We start from the raw sequence: 19,136 nt of genomic DNA on the forward strand, positions 1-19,136 counted from the left end.
GGAGGGAGGGAGGGAGGGAGGGAGGGAAGGAGGAAGGAAGGAAGGAAGGTAGGGAGGGAAGGAGGAAGGATGGAGAGAAGGTAGAGAGGGAGGAAAAATGGAGGGAAGGAGGAAAAAAGAGGAAAGGGAGGAAGGAAAAGAAGGAGGAAAGAAAGAACGAAGGAGGGAAGGAAGGAAAGAAGGAAAAAGGGAAGTAGGGAAAGAAGGAAAGAAGAAAAGAGGAAAGGAAGGAAAGAAGGAAGAAAAGAGGGAAGGAGAGAAAAGAAGGAATAAAAGGAGGAAAGAGGGAAGGAGAGAAGGAAGGAAAGAAAGGAGAGAAGGAATAAAAGAAGAAAGGAAAGAAAGGGGAAGGAGGGAATGAGGGAAGGATAGAGGAAAGGAAGGAGGGAAGCAGCAAGGGAAGGAGGAAGAAAAAGAACATTTATTTTTTTAATTTAAATTTTTATTTTTTAAAAAGAGCATTTATTATGTATCTACTGTGTGCCAGACACTATGCTAAGCACTTTACAAATATTACGTCATTTGATCTTCACGACAACCCTGGGAGGTAAGTGCTATTATTATTCCCAGTCAAAAGTCATGGATACTGAGGCAGACAGAAGTTGGGTGACTTGCCCATATTATACAGCTCCTAAGTATCTGAGGGGGGTGACCCCAGGACCAGCACCCTATCCAACATGCCTCCTCACTGTACATGGAATATCAGATGTGGGAAAGAGAAAGCAGGACAAATTGATCAGAGCATAGTGTCCATGGAAGGGAAAAACATGAAGTGTCTGGAAAGATGGTCTGGGGACAAATCGTGACGGGCTTTCCAAGCCAAAGGGAGAAATTTGTATTTTAAGAGGCAATAGGGTACCACTAAAGTTCTTTGATCCTGGTAGTAGCATGGTCGGACCTATGATTTAGGAAGCTTGATTTGCCTGCTATGTGGAAAGTGGATCAAAGAAGGGAGAAGTGGTGGCAAATATACCAATCAGGAGGTTATTGCAACAATCTAGGAAAGAGGCAATGAGAGTCTGACCTAGTAAAATGGTATAAAGGAATTCCAGTCTATTGACTCTGGAGTCAGAAAACTTGGGTTCAAATCCTGCTTCTGATGATTACCAGTAGGACCTTGAACCAGCCATTTCAACTTCCTTGGATTTCAGGTTCCTCAATTGTAAGAGGTAAGAGCTGACCTGGAAGGTCCCTTCTAGATGTATTGCTTGGATACACTCACTCTAAGGTGGTGGTAATGGAAGTAGACAGATCCCCAAGATGAGAATGGAGAATTGATAAGATTTCATAATTCAATGGATATAAAGCATGAGGGAAAGTGAAGAGTTAAGAATGACTCACAGATGTATATTTGGGATATAAAAAGAGAGTTTATTTTAGAAAAAGATCACTGTGAGTTAATATACAAATTGATATATGAATATTACATTTACATTAAACTTTTCTAAAATGTGTCTCTGTGTTAAATAAGGTAAAATAGGATGATGACCAAAGATATATTTAGCTGAGGTATGAGGGAAAGAGCAAGTTTGTCTATTTTGACATATTTTTTTTTAATAATCTGTTACCCTCTTTATTTAATAAAACCTTATTCAGAGTCCTTATCAAACATACTGTATGGGAGGGGACATATATGAGGTGGTAGCAAATTCAGTACTCCACATTCAGTTTCCTCCACATTCTGCACATATTTATAGAGTGTCTTTGCAGAGCTCTGAAGAGTTCAACTATTAGCACTGTTGTAATTGATGTATGGATATTCAGGATGGACAAAATTGTTCTGGTGTCCTAGCCATTGACCTCATCTGGCCAACAATTATCACAGCGATAAATAAAATCCTTTCTTACTGATGAGCGCTCTAAGACTGAATAAGTATATAACCATTAGCAGTTTTACAGAAGAGGAATGTTATCCAATATCCTTTTAAGACCCTAAGTCTGGAGAGAGATGGTGTTACTAGTAATGATACCCTTTTTTTTCCTGGAGAGTTTCAAGTGTTGTCACATAAATTACCTCATCCTTCTTGCTCTTTCCTGCTTTTACCATTTAGCTTTTCCCCTCCCATGTCCTTCTTTATTCTTCTCCACTCTTCATTTTCCTTATTTTTATCCCCCAATCAAAACTGCCTGTTCTTCCCTAACTCTGGGCTGCTTCATTCTCATGGAACTCGTTCTTTCTGATCAACAGCTCTTGACATCTCCATGTTCTTTCTCTCCATCATCCTGACTCTGACTCCAATTATAGCCCTACCTACCTTATGATCAAACAATTGAATAATTCCCCCATAGAATTCTAGAATCCTTTGCTCACTTTGTTATTCCTTTCCTAGGGCATTTAAGAGTATACTCTAAGGAGGAATGCTTGGATCGAAGATAGAAATACTCCCCTCAAATTGTTTCTATATTTATGTATTCCATAATTACATCTATTTCAATATTATAAAATCTAAGAATTAGAAGGGACCTAGAAGTGCTTAAAGTCCAATTGCAGGAGCCATGTAATCCCCCTCCTGAAAAACTGCAATGCCCAGGGAATTCGCTTGAGCTATCCATTTCATTTTTTAGATAGCTCTAATTGTTAGGAAGCAATTCTATTCCTCATTCACTAATATGCCAAAATTCTGTATGGATACATTCATCAAAAGAAATGATGACATCTCCAATTTTTGGGCTACCACAAATATTGTGCTATTGGGCAGCAGGAAGAGTCAAGTCTATGTGCTAGCTAGAATACACTTATCTGTGTGTCTTATCCTACCACTAGACTGTAAGCTCCATGAGGGCAGGGACTGTGTCTTCTCTAAACTTTGTATCTTACCCCGGAATTTAGCACAGTGCTCTCTGTACAGTAGGAACTTTTAATGACTATTTGTTGATGTTATTAGTAAGTGGCAGACCATGGACTAACAGCCAGGTTCCTTGACTCCCAAACCTACATCCTTTCAGCAAGGGGGCACAACTTATATTTAACTACATGTTACTCTGTATACATGTCCCAGAAACAGCACAAATTAACATTTACCTTCTTCTAGTAAGGAGGCTGATGCAGAAGTTTCCCCATGTTTATTACGAATAACGATAGTGTATTCACCAGCATCATCAGCAAAAGTCATGGAAATCACCAGCCTACATTCACCAGTTTGCTTGTTGTAACTTACTTTGTACCTTTAATGATAAATTTTGAAAGAAAATACATAATTATAATTATATAAGAAAAGGCATTGTTTTGTTGTCGTTCAATCATTTCAGTTGTGTCTAAATCTTTGTGACCCCATCTGGGGTTTCCTTGGCAAAGACACTGGAGTGCTTTGCCATTTTCTTCTCTAGTTCATTTTGCAGATGAGGAAACTAAGGGAAACAGGGTTAAGTGACTTGCCTAGGGTCACACAGCTAGTAAGTATCTAAGGTTGCATTTGAACTCAGGTCTTCCTGACCCAGGCCCAGCACTCTACCCATTGAACCACCTAGCTGCCTCATTTCTTCCTGAAAAGATGGTACATAAACTGGAAAAAAACCTAAAGTTTCTATAGCAGAGATATAAAATAAAGATATTTAAGTTCTATTATTGTGGAATATAGTCAAATATAGTTGACCATGGAGGAAAAACAAATGGATATTAGCAATAAAGAACAAATGAGATGAAATTTCCATCTTAAAAGAATGTTCATTAATTAACAACAAAACGAAACAAAATAGAACCAAGAATATAGGATTATGATGTTTCTACGGCTAGGCTAACAGTTGATGATGTCATGTTCTAAGCACAGTACATTTTCCTTCAATTTGCAAGGATCTGTATGTGGATTTAAGTCAGAGCTAGGGGAAAATCTTTCTTGTAGACACATTTGATATATCTTTTTTAAAAAAAATTCCCCACAAGGCTTTGTTCAAAAGTATAAAAACACTTCAGGACAAATAAAACATGACAGGTCACCTGGAGAGAAAACTGAAAGAGCATGAGCTAATCCCAGGGCTCTAGTGGATAAGTAGATTGTATTTTTTTCTGCATGCATCATTTACATATCATAAAAACAACCCAGAGAACAATAATTTAGTCATCTAAGTACCTGTATCCAGTGGTGAGAGGAACACCTGCTTTTTTCCAGTACACATGGGGTTTTGGATTACCGCCAATCACGCACTCAAAAACAATGCTCCCACCTTCAACTAATTTCTGTACTGTTGGTTTTCTGATAAAGAAAGGAGCAGCAGGTTCTCCCGGCCCAGCTTGTTCCTCTGAGATGCTAGTCTCCACCATTACCACATCTTTTGACTCCACAAAGCTGAAAAGACAGGTCCTACTAGGTTAGTATCTTCCTTACCATCATGAAAAAGGAAGGGAGTGGGGGAGTCAAATTCATGCATGAGCTGAGTTTCCAAACTTTTTTTGACCTCAGTAGCCCCTTGGCATTCAGTAAATCTTCCTGTTAAACATGAAAGGAAATAAATTCTAGATTTTATCATGCATATGTGCATAAGGAAGAAAAACATGATTAATTTTCAATAAGATAACACAGTTGTTTCTGAAATATTCCCAGAATCCCCTTGGTAGACTTCTCCTACCCCTCAGAGCAACACAAAACCTGGTTTGGGAACCCTTGCTTTAGTTTTAGTAATGAAAAGACTTTTACCGTTTTGCTTCTGTGGTTAATTTCTCAGTAACAGCAGTTGTTTCTCTGCTTTCAAACTCTTCTGAAACTGTAAGAAAGACAGAAATTCAACATTGAAGGTGAGAAAGTTTGGTTGAATTCATTGATGTTATCTGTCCTGCTCTGGTCCAGTGTTTTAGGTCACACTCTATCTTTGAATAGAGCCCCCAGATTCTAAAGGTCAAAATAAGGTCACAGCAGGAAGTGCGTCTGTCTTTGAAGTAACCAGGAAAAAAGATACAGAAGCCTTCTATTGGAAGATTGTGACTGATAAGAGGAAGAAAGTGTATCGAGTGGGCGAAAAGGACATTCTTGACAGGTGGTTGGTTTGGGTTTGTTTGTTTTTAAATAAGGATACTTGCCCTGTACTGCTAAGTAGCAGGAAGTACTGACAGTTCCAGCCTCATTGACAGCGGTACAAGTAAACCTCCCACTGTCTTCTGCAAAGGCTTCCCGAATCATCAGTCGAGCAATTCCAGACTGGAAAGTAATCTGGAAATCGATGGAACTTTCGATTTGGTAATCTTCTCTGTACCACATCACAGTCGGGGACGGGTGGCCAGAGATATGGCATTCCAAAGTGACAGATTCACCTTCTATGACTGTCACATTCTTTAGGCCCTAGAGAGCAAATCACAGGACATTTATTATCATCCTCATTATCATTATTAATTGATTATTTCTACATCACATGCAAATTAAGGTAGGAATTTAAAATGGCACACTAAGTCCATGAGAAATTATAGTCCATTGGGTCAGGACTCCAGAAATATCAGCATTAAGATATATTTTTGAGGTGGGAATAAATCTAGCTTAAGGGGTCCCTCATGAGCATGAGAATTTCTAAATTCCTACCACAACGGGTAGAACAGTGCTTGATACAGATTTTGTTCAGAGATGATACAATCTAGAGGTCCAGGGTTGAGGAACCTGTGGCCTCGAGGCCACATGTAGCCTTCTAGGTCCTTAGGTATGATCCTTTGATTGAATCCAAAATTCAAAGAACAAATTATATATAAAATATAATAAAAGGATTTGTTCTGTAACACTAGGACTATCAGGGGTTGCCCACCCCTGACAGGCCTAGAAGGGATTTCAGACACCACCTAGTCTAGCTCTCATTTTATAGATGAAGAAGATTAAATTAAGTGAAGTGACTTTTCCAAGGTCACACATATGGTTAAGTATCAAAGGAAGGATTTGAACCCTGGACCTCTGACTCCAGTGTATCTCTACTCTCCCAGCTGCCTCTATCAAAAGTAGTGGAGCTGCAAATTCAACCCATTCTTTAGTGAACTTAAGTGATGGTTTTCATCAAAGACATTTTACTGTAGTCATTTGTCACCTAGAATTCCTCTTTTCCTCCTTGAATGATACTGGTGTTGTCTAGAGCCCCTTCTTTGCATTTGAACCTACTGCCTTCATGAAGACATTTCATCAATCAACCACTAAGCATTTATTAAACCCTATTGTGTGCTGGGAACCACATTAGGGGATGAGGATACAAAATGCAAAGACTTAAATGATCCCCATTCTCAAAGCTTATAAAGCTTTGTAAACAAAGGCACATAGAGCAAAACCAAAAGTGACTTAAACATCTACAATCTCTGAAAAGTTTTAATTTTTACTCACTGAGACTAATGTTGGTGGAGTTACAGGAACTTCTGCTGGTACAGGTACTCTAGCTGTCTCTGTAACCTAAGATATTAAAGGAGATGTTACAAAATGCACACAGATTTAAGGGTTATAGCAGATGCTAATCCTTCTGTTTGCTGGGGACAGGGGTGGTACCTCACAAACTCTTATTCAACAACAACAACAAAAATAGCCATTGCTAAGGGAAAGGGTTTGGAGGAATATAATGTGGGCCAAGTGAGTCCTTCCACAGTGCCTGGAAAAATCTGTTTATTTTTGTCTAAATCTGTGACTTTTAGCATATCAGAAAGGTCACCACTGAGACAAGGTTAATTTGGCTGGAATGATAGCCTTAGAGTTTTCTAGGACTAATGAGAAGGTGGGACTTGCCCATGGTCACACAGCTGGAAAAAAACAAACAACACAACAAAAACTTGAACCTAGAATTTCCTGGTTTCCAAGATGCCCCCCCCCCCCAAGTAGATAGATAGATAAAATTTTAAATGACCTATAATTTAAAATATATAACATATAATTTAAAATATGATAATGCTAGCCCACCCTGATAGAGTACTTCCTTCATGACAACTTGGGAATTCCATATTTCCAGAATTATCCTCCCCATTTTACAGATGAGGACAGTACAGATCAGAGGGATTAATGGGTTTGCCCTGGATCATAAAGCTGCTGATCCCATTGGTTGAACCAGGCTTCAATCTCCATCTTTTGACCTTAAGAATAATTGCCATTTTCACCATGAAACACTGTCTCCCAATGAAGAACTCATGATGGGATAAACTTGGTGACATTGAACCACTGACCTTGGTTTCCCGTCCTTTAAGGACTTCATAATGCTCTTCACGGACTGTCCCACCAGTGATGCTCATTCCCACCTCCTTCTTCACTTCAATTCCAGCATGACTCTTGTATGTCTCAGGTGTGTCAGCAAACGGAAATTGTGGTGAGGGGGTGGGCTCCACTCTGACTCTAGTATCAACTGGCTTGACACTAGGAGCCTTCACTGGCTTGGTAATCTTCTGAACAGAAGTGGTCGACAATTCTTTTTGTAGTGTAGCAATAGCACTACCTGCTATTGATACCTGAAGGTGAACCAAAGAGAAGTCACCTTACTGTTGGCCAATGTCACCATTCAAAGATAAGCTTTGTTACTTTTTTCCTTAGTAGCACTAGGTTAAGTGATCTACAATTTTATCAACATGGGGAGATTCCTTAATCAAATTATGGGAACAACCCATCTCTGTCTTTGAACAGGGGCAGATTGGGCAGGGCTGCTGAATGCTTTTGTATGGCTGTGAGCTAAGATGGTCTTTACATTTTAAAATGAAATTTTGTTTGTATTAAAAATATAAATATTCTTAGCTCACAGATACAAAAATGGGGCAGGGAAGGGGCAGATTTGGCTCTTAGGCCTTTGCTTGCAGACCCTTGCTTTAGAAGATATGTCCTAGGGAGTTGGGGGGCTTGAGGAGATTAAATGTTTTTGCCCGAGGTCACATCATTTCAGATACTGGAAAGTGAAGCTAGGTCTTCCTAATTGCAACTCCAACACTGTCCACTAGGTGACTCCTACCTCTTAATAGTTTTAGTGATAGGATATTATTTATATGGGCTCCCCCCCCCTTTTTTTTGTCAACCAAAAGCTTTAGAGATTTTCTCATCATCAGTACCACATTGGTAGCCAAGTCAGTAATAACAATGGTTTACATTTGTAGGGCATGGTAAAACTGACAAAAAAAATGTTTGTGGCTATATCATCTCATTTCACACTCCAAACGATCCTGCAGGGTAGATGCAAGTATAATTTTGCAAGTGTTATAGTCTCCATATTAATGATAAGGAGACTAAGGATCAGAGAACTAATAAATAATGGACTGGCACTTGAACCCAGAAATATCTGATCCCCAACTCCAGCACCCATTCTACTAGACCTCCCTTTTAGAAAGGTCAGTATCAACCTTTCTAGAATCTAAAATGGTATTTTCTGAAAAACTTTCTTGTTAAATTAAATTTTAAAAATCCTTTATTTTATTGCTATTATTTTAAATGGACTCTTACATCACCTAAGTCTTCTTTGCAAATTACCACTTAATCATCTTGATGAATACCACATTTTAACATGCCACAGTATGAAACTCAGAACCAGGAAGTTATTAAACTCATGGATATATTTCAAAGAAGGGTTTTTGAAAGAACACATTCTGATGGCAACCATAAATCTAATTTGTGTGAAGATAAAAATGAAGGTATTTAGAAAAGTATTTTTATAACCACTCTATTGTTTGGATTATTCCTGACATGGTGCTTTACTAGTCCCATCAGTGAATTAGATGCCATACAAAAGAGAAATAATATATGCTTAACCATTCTTGTAAAATACAGCAGACTGAAATACCATGTCTATGCTTTTTTCTTTGGAAAATGCAGAATTTCTTTCAAGTTCTAGGTTCATAGAAACATCCTGACCAGAAATAGTGCAAAGCTCCAATTAATCAAATCATGCCCCAGAGAAAGAATTCGGGTCCTTTAGATCTTCAAATGTCAATCATTCAGATATTTGGCTAATTTAGGTGAAAATAAGTCATGTGACCTATTCTATGTGGGCTGTTGCTTTAATGCTCTACTTCATAGGACCTTGAAGATGCATAAATGAAATGATATAGAATAATGGGGCTTGAAGGAATTTTCAGAGATTACTGTTTGTCCCCATTACCTTGAAAGTACCAGATATGCAAGTTAATTACTAATCATTTTTCACAGGAAGAAAAGTACAAAGAAAAAATGCTAACATTTATATAATGTGTTAAGGATTGCAAAGTGTCTTATACATGTTATTTCCTTATTCTATCAAGTAGATAAGGCATCGTACTTCACAGGTGAAGAACTTGAGGCTGACACAGGTAAGTGACATGCCCAGGACCCCACGGCTAGTACGATGAATGAAATGAAACAGGCTAAAATGATAAAACATGGACTTCCAGTGGAACCAAGAGATTTATATTAAATTTGAATATGTGTCATTCTGGAAGTACATGCGATTTTATTAATGCAGAGAGCTCTAGGTATAAGAAATGCCTTTACCAATGAAGTTTAGGACTTTGAAATATGTCTAAGGGTGTTGCTTAAGCCACATAGAGATCAAGTCACTTCCCAAATTTGACCTTAGAAACTTACTAGCTGTGTGACCTTGGGCAAGTCACTTAATCTCTGTTTGTTGTAATCTGCTGGAGAGGGAAATGGCAAACCACTCTAATATCTTTGCCAAGAAAACCCCATGGGCAGAATTGACATATATATATATGTACATATCTATGTATGTATATATGTGTATATATAATTAAAATTCCTCAGAAAAAAAGCACAGTATAATTACCAGTAAACTACATAAATGTATTACTAACCTGTAGCAAAATGTCAGAATATGGACATCTAAAAAGATTGCTTGATACAAACACACATATGTATGTATGTATATGTGTGTGTATACAATTAAAATTCCCCAGAGAAAAGCTCATATAATTACAGTAAACTACATGAATAGTTATTACTCTTTAGCAAAACATCAGAATATGGAAATCTAAAAAGACTGTCTGGTACAAACACACACATATGTATGTGTGTATATATGTATACATGCATATGTGTGTTTACAATTAAAATCCTCAGGAAAAACTCAACAGTATAATTACCAGTTAACTACATGAATATATTATAAACCTTTAGAGAAAGTCAGAATATAGAAAACTTAAAAGCTGGTTTGGTACTATGCCTGAAAGACAAAGCAAAGTGGGGTCTCCAAGGATCATCTGAGAAGAGATACTTTACATTCGTCCTGTTTACATTGAGATAACAGATGCACACTTCACGAGATTCATCACCACATGGTTTCTAGTAGGAAGGTCAACTGATACCAATGAGTAGAAGACCCCTGCTCCAGCCCATGACCCAGGCTTTGTGTTTATTTTGTATATGCTGAGTAAACGTACAAGTCCTCTACTCTGACAGGAAGCTGCCTCCTGGACAGTGACTGTTTCATGTTATCTCTGTGCTACTCCCATACCTAGGGAAATACTGGCATATGTCACACGATGAATCAACGCTTGTTTATTGATTGACATTGGGAGTTTCTGGAGAGCCCTAGGGAATGTGATATAACCACAGTTCATCATAGACTTTAGTTCTTTGCTCCCCATCAGCTAGAAACCTATCGATTCCATTTTCTCCCATTTTTTACCTCATGTCCATGTTCCGTTTTAGGAACAGAAATTTTTGAAACAGTAAAGTGAGGACTTGCTGTACGGGGACGTGTGTGTTCCACATGGACTAATCTTTCAGTCGTCAGGTCTGACGTTTTCTTGATCTGCAGGAAAACAAAACTCAGTGATGATACTTACAAAATATCTTGCAGAGAGAGACAGAGAAAGCGGAGGGTACCCTGGAGTCTAACCTGTGATGATATGTGCATTCCCATCTGATCTGTTGTTGAGACATGTGTTTCAGAAGGCGTTGGTACCACTGCGGGCTTGACTGCTTTGGGGACAACATGAGGCTCTGAAGCCGGACGCTGGGGATGCTCTGTTACTCTGGTTGCGGAGATTTGCTCTCTGTAGCCGTACTCCACGGTTGTCTGTTGCCCGTATGGCTCTCGGGGCTCTCTCACACGGGCTTGGTCGACTGCGGCAACAACGGTGGCCACAGCTTCGGCCTTTTTCCCAGTTGCCACCTAAAGATGACATATCCAAAGTTTAGGTTTGGTAATGATTAAGTCAAGCACGGGGTAAACATTTTCTTCTTGGTATGCTGGCCAAAAGAAATACAAAGGCCCACACACACACCCCTTCCTATTTCACAGACAACATTAAGAGGCAGACAATTCACTTACGTTACATAAAACGTACATGCTTAGTAATGTATTTTTCGCACTTATTTTTCCTTAATTGTGCATATATATTTAGTTATGTTCAACATGCAAATGCTTTAATCACGTGAAACAATGAAATACATAAAATTGGAAGCATAAGCAAGGGACAAAAGAGGGTATGTCCAGATGATTTTGGAAAGATTAAAGATTATTGAGTAAAGTGGACAATATAGGCACATAATATTTCTTTTCCTACCCTCCACTCCCCACATAATAAAAACTCTGGGCCCCAGGTTTTTTTGTGGTATTTGTTTGCATTGATATATTATTATCCTACATTGATCATTTGGTCTTGTGAGAACAGAGTCACCATATTCATAAAAACACACTCTCACAAACAGTGATATCTTCATGTTCAGAGGAGCAGAGTCAACACAGAGATGTGTGTTTTGCATGCAAATATTAGATAACACGATGGCTCATGAATGCTCATTGAATGCATGAATACATTTGTGATTCCCCAGGAGGGAAAACTCTTCAGATGTTAGATAGAATATCTATATTAAAGAACACCAATGAAAATTGGTATTCTTCACCAATGAAAGTACTGCAATTAAAAGAGAAACATTTTCATGTGGCGAGAAAAAAAAACCTTTCCTTTCTCACTGATGGCCACTTCCTTTTTCACCATTATCAGGAATTAGAGCTCTGTGTTAGTCAATAGCACAGGTGGAAATGGCACATATGGTTATTTTCTCCTTTCTGAAGAGGGCTCTGGATGGAGAAACAGCTTCTAAAGAAGATGCTCTTTAAAAAAAAATCTTTTAAACCAGGAAGTTTTAAACTTGTGGTCCTTGAATTTATTTTTATAAATATTTGGATATCTGCATTTTTAAGAGAATAGGTTTTCTTGGTAATCCAATTTATTTCCTTTTGTGCATTTAAAAACCAGAAAGGGTCTGGTTTCACCAGACTGCCAAAGGGGTCCAAAATGATAAGAGCACTTAATCAAAAATGGTCCATGTAATACATTCTGATTTCTTTTTTTAAAAAATTTAGTATTTTACAATGCCAGACATTCACAGTTGACAATGCTCTATACAAGTGAGCACTGAAGGTGGGGATATAATGATGCTTATCCAATGCAATGTAATAAGTACTACAGAGTGATCCAACAAGGTACTTTTGTTTTACTGTAATATAGATAGTATGGATTACTAGGTTTTCAAATGGGCTATCTTCATTTATTTAAAAATAACACTCAATCATTTAAAATATAAATGAATATTAGGATTTTAATTTTCTCCCCTGAAACAACTACATATCTAAACTGCCTCAGAGAATTGCAAACAGTTCCCTCAATTCAAATTTGCATCTTAAAAGAAAAATGCCTATGACTTGGTTCCATTGTTTATTGCTTTTTAGGTGGCAGATTTGATTGACACATGAAACTTAAAAAAAGTTTAATAATCTAAATGACTACTCTTATAGCCTATATTGGTATAGCACTTTACAGAATTTAAACTATTTTTTCTTCTTCATTTCATCCTAACAACAACCCTTTGAGACAGGTAGAGTAGGTACTATTATCAATATTTGGGGGAGGACAACTTTATCAATACAAAGAAATTCCAGTATGGAAATGCCTGGACCAAATGATCAATCAATCACTTAATAATTAAGTATTTATTAAGTATCTACTATGCACTTGGCACTGTGCCAGGCACTGGGTATACAAGTGCAAACGACGAAATAATATTTGCAAAGAGCTTAGATCAGCAGCCTTTCTACAATTTATCATTTTTATAAATTTGCCTGGGGCACTGAAAGTCCAAATAACTGGTCTGTGGATATGGCTATCATTTGTCAGAAGAAGGACTTGAACACATATCTTCCTGATCTCAGGCCTGGTTCCTTATCTATTCCTCCATTCTACCTCTCTTATCTCCCACTTTAGAGATTAGATTATAAACTTTCTAGATTATCGATTCTAAGAGGTAAAGAACTGTTGGTCTCAATTTAGAAACAGCCATAAAAATGAAAAAAAAAATTGATCATGGGAGAATCAATCTTATTTGTTAACCAAGACCCTTACAGATCCTTAACCTTAATCAAACTGGCAAAAAATTCTAAATTTTTTTAGTATGTAAATGTGCCTATCAAAAGATAATTTACATGAGAATATCTTCTGGTGGTAGATGTTTATATTTTTTTCTGGTAGTTTTTTTTTAAATTTAACATACATTATTTTAACACCTCAAATGGTAAAAACATGTTTATAACTCCCAAGTAATTTTTTTTGAAACTCTGACAAGCAGAAGAAAATTTTGAATTTAAAAGATGGTTTTGAAGTGAGAGAACTATTCAAAGCAGATTCACACATAGGAAATGCTGTGAATTCATTTAGTGGACACAAAGAAAAAGCGACACAATCTGACTTTTCACCACGGGAAAGGCCAAGTGTCTGCCAGCTGGAGACTTCACTGGGCTTAATCATGTCTAGATTTGTGTTGGGCAACTAAGCAATCAGATGCATCAACCAGACACAGACAAGATTGGATGGATTGTTTTGATGGCTGATGAAATATGATGAAATAATGTTTTGCCCCACCATAGCATCAGTTTTCACCTCATCGTGAAAAAGATGGATTTGTTCTTGAGCAGCAAATCCTTCTCTAGTCCTTGGTATTATATTTGACCCTGTGCCTTTGATGGTAGTGATTATTACTTTTGGTAAAGAAGAAGTCTTCTCAGCATCCATCGTTAGCTAATTTTATGACAAAAATGAAAGAGTTATTTTTACGTAGCTCATTTAAAGGTTCCATGGAAATTAATTTTACAAATAGTTTGCCCACGTGAAATGTCCCATCAGAGTGACTGTCATGCATAAGGTATGTGGTTTGGAACAGAATGTTATATCCATGGAATTATAACCTTTTAAAACAAGTTTCTCTTAGAAATATATTTTTAGAAAAAGGCACTAAGACAGAGAGTAAGGTGCGTGTTAATGAAAGAAAGTGATAAATACGTGAGGAAAATACCAATGGAAATGAAGAAGTTAATTTCAAACTTCACTGCTAATTTTTCAAAGAATGGATTATTATGAAGGAAGGAAATGGAATGTTAAGAGAAATTTATTGTGGTTTAGAGTGAAAGATGGTTCTAAGAGGAAGAGATTAAGGGAGGAAGGTCTCACATGTGCAAACAGCTACAGTCACCTTTTCATGGCTTATGTGTACTTGCTCTTGCTGGGTAGAAATTCCTTCTCTAGTCCTTGATACTGCATCCTGTTTGGTTTTAGTGGTAGCAACTACTACAGTAGGTGCTGTGGTTTTCTCAGCTTCTTTTCTCATCTGATTTTTACAATAAAGATAAAGATGAATGGTTCACAGAATTATAAGGAAAAACATTTGTAACTGGATTAAATGCAAATGTAGAAATGTGGAGAGAGAAAATTAAATTGACTTATTATTCTTGGTTTGAGGTAATATCTGGGATTCACGGTGCACACACACACACACACACACATACAAAACACAAATCCATTTTACAAAAAGTGGATGTGCCCACTAATTCATCACCAATTTATATCAGCATGTTTTATTTGGAAAGATTCTCTTGAAATCAATCTGCATGCAAAGAGACAATTTCTATTCCTGGGAGACGTGTTAATCATGGAAAGTGGAAATGAATGATAAATTACAAGGGAAGAGTAAGATGTAGTAATATTAACAACAGACAAATATCCTGGTTCAGTAGTTGCTGAAAAATTAAATGTGTCAAAAAGAAAGGGTGTTAATAGTTCTTTTTCTAATGATTGGAAGTGAAGTGTTAACAACAGGAGATTTCACACCTATGACAGTTATTATCACCTTTTCATGAGTAACATGAAATTGTTCATGTCTGACGGCCATTGCTTCTCTACTTCTCAGTGTAGTTTCTTGAACTTTGGCTTTAGCAGCTGCAATTGCTATTGTAGATTGAGCAAGTTTCTCAGCTTCCTTCCTCATCTGATTATTATAGTAAAATAAAGATTTGAGCTCCATATGGTCCCAAACAAACATGGCATAATTTCAGAAGTAATAATGCAAGATGCAGCGATGTAGGGGTATTAAGGAAGGAGTGACTTACTTCCACTTGTAAAGGTAGAAAATTATCATAATTATTGGGAATCATAATACTTAAAAATATTAGCTGTCAGTAAAAAAATCTTCATACTGTGATGTATAAAAACAGATTTTAAATTGTATTAAAAAATCTTAGCCTTCATGCAAATGGCTCAAGATATTCATGAAAGAAGGAATGGTAAGCAGGTTAATGAATGAAAATCAAGTATGCAGGGAAAATAATGGTAGTTGTTCACATTTTTAAACCATTTTAGCTTTGGTTTCAGAAAGGAAAATACAGATTAATGCTTATATTTTTGAGTAAAGAATAGGTTTGCTAGAAGAGTAAGTTGTATGAGTTAATTTCATATTCAAAATGTCTGTATTCACCTTTTCTTGAGTTATACGTAATTGTTCTTGCTTAATAGCGGTTTCTTCTCTAGTTCTTGATATTGTTTCTTGTTCTTTGACTTTAGGAGTGGCAACTATGACTTTAGGTACCACTGTTTTCCTAGTTTCTTTTCTCATCTAAACATTAAAGTAAAAAAGAGGGGGGATAGGGAAAAATTAAATTCTATGTGGTCTCTGACAAAAGCAACATAAGAAAAAAAGTGAAAGGTTATGGAAACGATGATGAAATTTCTTCCTATTCAAGGACATCTCTGTGTGAGCACTTCAATAGGACCTCACTGCAGCAAAATTGCTTGGATCATCCACAATACATGCAATGGCATATAGCTATTGAAAGCTTATGGATCCAATGAAATCTACAATGTCTCAGGTAAGACTCACAATTTCTTACAAGACTGTAAAATGCAACCCCATCAATTTTGTATAGACTGGCTTTTATTCTGTGGAATTATTCCAACAGAATGACAATAAGAAATATTTCTGGCTCTTTATTTCTTATAGTCTTGGATGTCGTCTACTTCAATAGGAAGATTTTTAAAAATTCAACTTGTGATAAAGTGTTAGTAATCACTCAAAATGAAATCTTGGTGATGTTTAGAAATGGAAAATGGCCATGAAGACGAGCAAAGGGGAAAATGTGACTTAGTTTCTGATTCGGTGAGAAAAGTAATGATGAAGACAGGTGATGAACATGTAAAAAGTTTGCATATAGAACCATGCCACCATGAATTTCACATCTGTGGATGTAGCAGTATTCACCTCTCCATGAGTTATGTGCATTTGTCCTTGTATTGTGACAAGCTCTTCTCTAGCTCTCAACACTGTTTCTTGTTCTTCGACTTTCTCAGAGGCAGCTACCACCATAGCTACTGCAGTGCTTTCCGCCTCCTTTCTTATCTGATCATTTGAGCGAAATCAAAAGTTGAAGTTCATGTGCCCAAGGTAAAATGGCATGATGCCAGTACAGAATAAGCAAAGAAAACTCAACAGTCCCCTCTCTCCTTTCCAAAGCCCAGGCTAGGTTGGATCAGCTTGTAATTCCTAGTGAGAAAGCTTCAGCTTAACATGGATGCCCTTGGTTTTTAGGACTCTTCCAAAACCATGTTTATGTAGCAATGTTAACTAACAACAACCCTCTGGGGTAGCTTGTGCTAGTGTTAGCAACCCCAGGCTCTCCGGATGTCACCCAGACTGGGGCTCCTGAGTAGTGGTCACAGTCCTAATGGAAGTTTTAGACTGATTGTCATCAGTAGGAAAGTGGCAACCACAGCTTCTTTTGGTGGGTGGCACTTGGGACGTCTGCTGAAAACAAAGTCTTCCATTGACTTAGGCAAGAAGGAAACAGCAGAATTTAGTTAGACTCCCATACACAAGAAGAGTTTTAACTCTTGGAACCTTTCTAAAGTCAATCTCAGGTCTGGTATTAAGAGAAACACAGAACCAAAGCTGGGAACAGATAATATATAGGTGACAAGGGACACAGCCAGGACACAGAGGATAAAAGAACCATACCGTTTTTCTTAAAATTAAACCTTAAATTTGCTGTGTGAAGTGAAAAGAGATAAGGGGGAAATGAAAATTGTTTCCAGTTTTGTAACATATTTAGTGTTAGTGAGGCAAAATCCTTGGTTCATGGGGTCAGAGAATTTTTAGAACTCTAAGTCACTGTTTCTCTAAATAGTGAATCAACACAACTTAGAAGCAGCTAGCATTTCTATGTCACTTTAGTCCTATAAAGCCCTTTACAGAGATTGACTCATTTGGCCATCACAACCACCTTGGGAGGTTGTAGCAAGGATAAGCACAGTACTAATAGTGATGGGGGTGACAACAGCATGATGTTGTGCTTGAACATATTCTATTTGTTGAAAGGACGTGGTATTTGCCTATGAACTAGGATTTCTTGGAGAACGAGACTCACCGTCTCTTGAGTTACTTGTATTTGCTGCTGTCTTACACCTTCAGCAGTCTTGGTTTCTTGTTCTTTAGCTTTAGCAGCGGTAATTACTACCTTCGGTACAAAGGCTTTCTCGGTTTCTTTTCTCATCTGTTTTTAAATGATAAAAAGATCTTATTTTCTCTTTTTCTTAAATAAAAAATAACATGATTTTCATTAAACAGCAATGTGGGAAAGGAGGCCAAATCTTTTCGTATGTCTGCACGTTGAATTAAAGCAATACATAATACTTCTGACATTTCTATTCTTAATGTCCTAAGACAGCTGTGCTTGGATAAAGAAAGAAGCATCTAGTACTAAGGCAGTGCTTTTGAAAAATAAAAATACTTAAATTTTTGAAAGGTTTTGTTTTTTTTCCATACAAATTATCATTATATAGCAGACATGGTATTATTCAGATAAATCCTGATTAGTGTGAACAATGAATCCCTTAAAGTTGTTGCATTATTTAAATGCACACAGAATTTTTTCCACTGAGCTGACCCCAATTACCATATAGTGCTGGGTCTGGAGTCAGGAAGACTCATCTTTGTGAGTTCTAATCATCTCAGACACTTCCTAGCTGTGTGACCCTAGGCAAGTTATTTAACTCCATTTGCCTCAGTTTCCTCATCTGTAAAATCAGCTGGAGAAGGAAATGGCAAACCACTCCATTATCTTTGCCACAAAAACCCCAAAATGGGGTCATGGAGAGTCATGAACAACTGAAAGCAACCACCACAACCACTATGTAATGGGGCTAAATACTAGGGATATAAAAGTGGTGAAAGATAGTCTCTGCTCTCAATCTAATCAGAATGTTGTATTTTTATTTTCAATTTGGCAACAAAATATGCCACTGATATGCATACACAACAGGCATTAGCAATGTACTTCACATATAAAATCATTATATTCACCTTTTCTTGACTTATGTGTATTTGTTCTTTCTTGGTAGTAATTTCTTCTCTGGTTTTAAATTTTAATTCCTGTTCCTTGGCTTTATCAGTAGCAACTACTACCTTGGTTGTAGTAGTCTTTGCTTCTCTTCTTGTCTAGTTTTCATAGAAAAAAAGGAAAGGAATTCTTTAATTTACCTTCATCTAAAAAGTCCCTATCATATATCATATTAAAAATCATAAATATCACAAGACGTAAGAAACAACTGAGAGATGAGGGAAATAAAGAAAAAGTGGAGAGGTTTTGAAGTACAATAGTAGCTAAATGATAAAGGAAATGAATCCGGACTTGTAGGATCAATTTTGGCCTACGAAGAAAATTTCATTTAATATCTACTTGGAGGGTAGGAAAATTTCAAGGGAAAGGATCCAGATTTCTGACCTGACTGCTGTTAAGTTGGAGTAGAAAACTGCCCAGGGCAGCAGGTCTCTGGCCTAGATTTTAGCTTCCTACTCTGTAAAATAAATTAAGAGCTGGGATTAAATAATCCCTGATGGCTTCGAGTTTTAAAATTCCATGATGATGACTCTTCTCTAGGAAATTTCATTGCAAAAGAATGA

The 19,136-nt window shown here is 37.1% G+C and overlaps 1 protein-coding gene across 50 annotated transcripts in view; it reads right to left on the minus strand.

Moving 5' to 3' along the window:
* The window catches only part of TTN (titin), a 324,829-nt gene that overhangs the window by 281,868 nt on the left and 23,825 nt on the right, over positions 1–19,136 (minus strand). For 48 of the 50 annotated variants that reach the window (XM_069068543.1, XM_069068529.1, XM_069068522.1 and 45 more), the window contains exons 9-23: positions 18,537–18,671; positions 17,602–17,727; positions 16,440–16,577; positions 15,660–15,797; positions 15,036–15,173; positions 14,382–14,516; positions 13,793–13,930; positions 10,750–11,025; positions 10,537–10,662; positions 7,106–7,384; positions 6,282–6,347; positions 5,012–5,270; positions 4,632–4,698; positions 4,068–4,283; positions 3,023–3,165 (exon numbers count right to left, since the gene is read on the minus strand). In XM_069068543.1, coding sequence (XP_068924644.1) covers positions 3,023–3,165; positions 4,068–4,283; positions 4,632–4,698; positions 5,012–5,270; positions 6,282–6,347; positions 7,106–7,384; positions 10,537–10,662; positions 10,750–11,025; positions 13,793–13,930; positions 14,382–14,516; positions 15,036–15,173; positions 15,660–15,797; positions 16,440–16,577; positions 17,602–17,727; positions 18,537–18,671 — 2,380 coding nt within the window. The remainder of the gene's footprint in view (positions 1–3,022; positions 3,166–4,067; positions 4,284–4,631; positions 4,699–5,011; positions 5,271–6,281; positions 6,348–7,105; positions 7,385–10,536; positions 10,663–10,749; positions 11,026–13,792; positions 13,931–14,381; positions 14,517–15,035; positions 15,174–15,659; positions 15,798–16,439; positions 16,578–17,601; positions 17,728–18,536; positions 18,672–19,136) is intronic. The other 2 variants (XM_069068526.1, XM_069068527.1) reach the window with 2 other exon arrangements.

Source organism: Petaurus breviceps, unplaced genomic scaffold, assembly GCF_028583685.1.
Source record: "Petaurus breviceps papuanus isolate PSGF00001 unplaced genomic scaffold, PetGlider_PUasm1.0 90763, whole genome shotgun sequence".
Classification (NCBI taxonomy): domain Eukaryota; kingdom Metazoa; phylum Chordata; class Mammalia; order Diprotodontia; family Petauridae; genus Petaurus; species Petaurus breviceps.